Source organism: Chiloscyllium plagiosum, unplaced genomic scaffold, assembly GCF_037043375.1.
Source record: "Chiloscyllium plagiosum isolate Xiang-an unplaced genomic scaffold, Cpla_swu_hap1 HiC_scaffold_35, whole genome shotgun sequence".
NCBI lineage: Eukaryota > Metazoa > Chordata > Chondrichthyes > Orectolobiformes > Hemiscylliidae > Chiloscyllium > Chiloscyllium plagiosum.
In genome coordinates this window covers 22,513,736-22,518,073 of record NW_028270173.1, presented here as the reverse complement: position 1 = coordinate 22,518,073, position 4,338 = coordinate 22,513,736, and the positions used below count along the sequence as shown (strand labels likewise).

Genomic DNA, 4,338 nt, shown 5'->3' with positions numbered 1-4,338 from the left:
TCAGCCAACAAGACCATAATCGCAACAATGTGGCAAGTGAATCTTCTCCGAGTGACTTCTAAAGTAACAATATTTGTTTTCTTGAAATCAGGATAGCTAGCGGTGCAAAGTGATGAGCAATTGAATATACTATTCATGACATTACATGTTGATTATTTCTATGGCACAGTTAACGTATTACTAATGCGATTTCACTGTTTTTCGTTGAAGTTCAAGTCTATAATTGCCAGCAACTCCTCAGACCTGTTCAATCCATGAACTTCCCATTGCACATCTCTGGGATGCTTTGCTACATCTCATGACTGGAATTTCTTACAGCGAACCTGATGACAGTGCTGATTCTTTCCCAAGGGAAGTGCGGCCTTTCCAAAGGAATCACTCTCTACATGACTGCCATGGCAACAGGAGATCTGATGGTCCTTGTCTTCAACGTGTTTGTGAGCCAGATCGTCAAGTATCATTTCCCGGGCTCACTGCTGAACTACACTCCTGCATGCCGACTCAGTGCCTTCCTGCAATGGCTGAGCCTCCAACTCTCCACCTGGTTTACCATCGCCTTCACCGTTGACCGCTTTGTAGCAATTTGCTGCGACAAACTAAAGGCAAGATATTGCACTGAAAGAACAGCCAAAGTGGTTATGTCCATCGTGAGTGCCCTTAGCATTATGGTCAACATTCCCTTGTCTTTTCGTTATGAGCCCACTCAGGTTCTGAACAATGTACAGTGGGGCTGCCGCACAGTCACTGCTTACCTCACTTCACCAGCCTGGGCAGCTCACCGGTGGCTCACCAACATCTCAAACGTGTTTGTTCCTATTCCCCTGCTGCTGCTGTTGAACTCTCTCACTGCCCACCACATCCTAGTGGCCAGCAGAGCTCGCCGGGCCCTGAAGAGCAGCAGAGGTGGTGCTGGGGAAATGGAAAGAGATCCCGAACTGAAGAGCAGGAGGACCTCCATCATTTTGCTCTTCACCATCTCTGGCTGCTTTGTGGTGTTAACCGCACCCATCACTGTCATCCACATCTGTGTTGGTGTTACCCACATTACGACTCTCCAAGGTTCAAGCTCACTCTATGTGGCAATCAGGGCAGCGTTCCTGCTGATGTGCACCAGCTCCTGCACAAATACTTGTATTTACGCACTGACCCAGAGGAGATTCAGAGAGGAGGTGAAGAACTTGCTGAAATCTCCCTATGTTCTGCTCAGAAAGCAACGTAAATAATTTATATTAATAGGGGAATTGTTGTTGTAATGTTAACCTCACTGGGCCTGTAATCCCGAACCCAAACTCATATTCTGGGGCACTGGTTCAAATGCCACCATGCCAAATGATGAATTTTTCATGCAAATAATACTAGCCTAATCCTGAGTATGTAGCCATTCGTGATTGACACAATTAAAATTAATTGCCTTCAAAAATCGATTGTACCATCAGGAAGAAATTTTGACATTTTTAGCTGGTGCATCATGTATGTGATGGGCGATCCACAGCCATGTGTATCTCAGAACAGCCATGTGTATCTAAGACTGAGACGTAACTGACGCCTGGAAATAATGCAAAACTTGACAGGGATTCCCTTTGTTCTCGAATGAACAAAATAAAATATGTCATTTGTAATCAAGTGATTGAATTTGCACAGTGTCATCTGTGATAATGCTTCTCCCTTAACACGATTATGTTCTCCTTGTCTTCTTTTCCAAAGGGATCGTGAAAGGCAGAGGTTCCAGTTTGTCTGGAACCTCTGGGCCACTTTGATTATGACTAACAGATACTGCCTGAAACAATAATCAGGGGAAAGGTCTTTTAGTTTAAAAAAAGAACACTTGTCCAATGAAAGGGCAATGGCCAGTTCTCCCAGTTCAGGGTTTTTAAAATTCTGGTTTGGTTTTGGGCTTTCGCATGCAGGCTATCTTAAACTGCTGGTCACAGAACACTGCTACGAAAACAAAAGGCTTCTTTGGTTCAACAGATGCCACTCTCTAACATCTGTCCCGTAAGAACCTGTATTTAAACTTAATTTTTTTTTCCACGCATTGTTTTTATGCGGTTGTTACAGAGAATTGGAACAGCTCCTTTGCTAAGTTGTGGGGTTACCGTGTCACTTCTGTTGTCCAATAGGCGTTCATTGAAATTCTATTTCCATTTGTGTTTCATTCGGTGGTGTGTAAATAAATTCTGTTTTACTTGAAGCCAAGTGGTTTGACCAGGTGCATCAAACCTGGAATATGCACCTTACATCTACCTAAAACAACTGGAAAAGTTAGAGTCTGGGCGACCTTCGTGAAAGGTTTTGAGAGGGTGTAGCCTGGACTTTAACACTTTTCATTGTGAATTGAAGTGATTGAATTGATAGAGGCAGTTAGAATGCTGAAAGTTTGGATCAGGGCGGATGCAAACAATGGTTAGGGTGGAAGCTGAGAGATAGAACAAAAAAAAGTTGTTAACACTGGTTTGTTACCCGTGCCACGTGATAGCGGGGCAAGGAACAGGGAGAGATATATAAGCTGAACTCGAGTCTGCAGGGATGGTTCAGGAGGGATAATTGGGGATCATTTTGGGGAAGGTGGGACCTCTACAAAGAGGACGGTCTTGACTTGAACAAGAGGGTACTAATATCCTGGGCGGGAAATTTGCGGGTGCTATTTGGGTGATTTTACCTAGTTCAGCAGGGGGATGGGAACCTGAGGTGCAGTTCCAGTGCACAGGAGGATGAGATTATGGAGGGCATGGACAGGATTTCGCAGTCACAGGAATGTGCTAGCAGACAACAATCTGGTTTGAAGTGTATCTACTTCAAAGTCAGAAGTGTACAAAATAAGGTACGTGAGCTTGTAACATATATCTGGGACTTCGATGTTGTGGCCATTTCGGAGACATTGATAGAGCAGGGTCAGGAATGGATGTTGCAGGTTCCAGGGTTTAGATCTTTCATTAAGAATAGGACAGGCAGTAAAAGTGAGGGAGGTGAGACTTTGTTAGTCAAGAACAGTATAACGGTGGCTGAAAGAACTTTTGATGAGGACTCGGCTACTGAGGTAGTATGGGCTGAGGTGAGAAACAGGAGAGAATGGGGACACACTGCTGGGAGTTTTTTTTATAGCCCTCCGCAGAGTTCCAGGGATGTGGAGGAGAGGATTGGCAAAACGATTTCTGGGCGGGAGTGAAAGGAAGAGAGTGATCATTATGGGGGAGTTTAACTTCCCTAATATTGACTGGAAATGCTATAACTCTAGTACGTCGGGTGGATCAGTTTTCATCCAATGTGTGCAGGAGGGTTCTTGACACAGTATGCCAAAGGGTGGACAAGATGGGATGCCACACTGAACCTGGTGCTTGGAAATGAACCGGGCCATGTGTTTGATTTACTGGTAGGTGAACACTTTGGCGAAAGTGACCATAATTAGGTTACGTTTAGTTTAGCGATGGAAAGGGATAGGTACATGTCACAGGGCAAGTCTTATCGATGGGGGAAGAGCAATTATAATGCGATTAGGCCAGACTTAGTATGTATACAATGGGTTAGCAAATTTCAATTGGGGACAATTGAAATGTGGAGATGGTTTAAGGACAAGGTATTGCGTGTCCTTGATAGGTATGTCCCTGTCAGGCAGGGAGGAAGTGATAAGGTAAGGGAACGAAATTGCTTTGCTTATTAAGTGGAAGGAGTTTTATGTGATGATGGGACGGGACGGTTCAAATGAGGTGATGGAGAGTCGCAGATTAGCTAGGAAGAATTTAAGGGGAGAGGTAAGAAGGACAAGGGAGGACATGAGCAGTCTTTAGAAGATAGAATAAAGGATGCTTTCTGTCGGTCTGTGAGGAATAATAGGATGACTAGAGTAGGAATAGGGTCAGTCAAAAACAGAAGTGGGAAGTTGTGTGTGGACCCTATGGGAATCAGAGAGGTGATAAACGAATATTTCTCACTTGTTTTCACTCAGAAAAAGGTGAACTTTGCAGAGGTGAAGAATGAAATACGAGGTATTAGACTAGAAAGAATCAAGGTTAGTAAGGAAGAGGTATTATCAATTCTAGAAGGAGTGAAAGTAGACAAGTCCGTTGGGCCAGATGGGATTTATCCAACGATTCTCTGGGAAATTAGGGAGGGTACGTTGGAGCCTTTGGCTTTGATCTTTGAGTCGTGATCATCTACAGGTTTATTACTGGAGGATTACAAAACTTGGGCCCTTTTTTCTAGAAGGGCAGTAGAGATGACCCAGGTAATTATAGAGAAGTGAGCTTTACGTCTGTTGTAGGAAAAGTTTTGGAAAGGATTATGAGCGAGAGGAATTATAATCATATAGCAAGCAACAATTTGATTGCAGATAGTCAACAT

At 43.8% G+C, this 4,338-nt stretch overlaps 1 protein-coding gene across 1 annotated transcript; it reads left to right on the top strand.

Moving 5' to 3' along the window:
* The first annotated feature begins 413 nt into the window (after window positions 1-413).
* LOC148140462 (uncharacterized) lies at window positions 414-1,223 on the top strand. Its single transcript, XM_087979099.1, has one exon. The coding sequence runs from the start codon at window positions 414-416 to the stop codon at window positions 1,221-1,223; it is 810 nt and encodes a 269-aa protein (XP_087835225.1).
* Window positions 1,224-4,338: the final 3,115 nt, after the last annotated feature.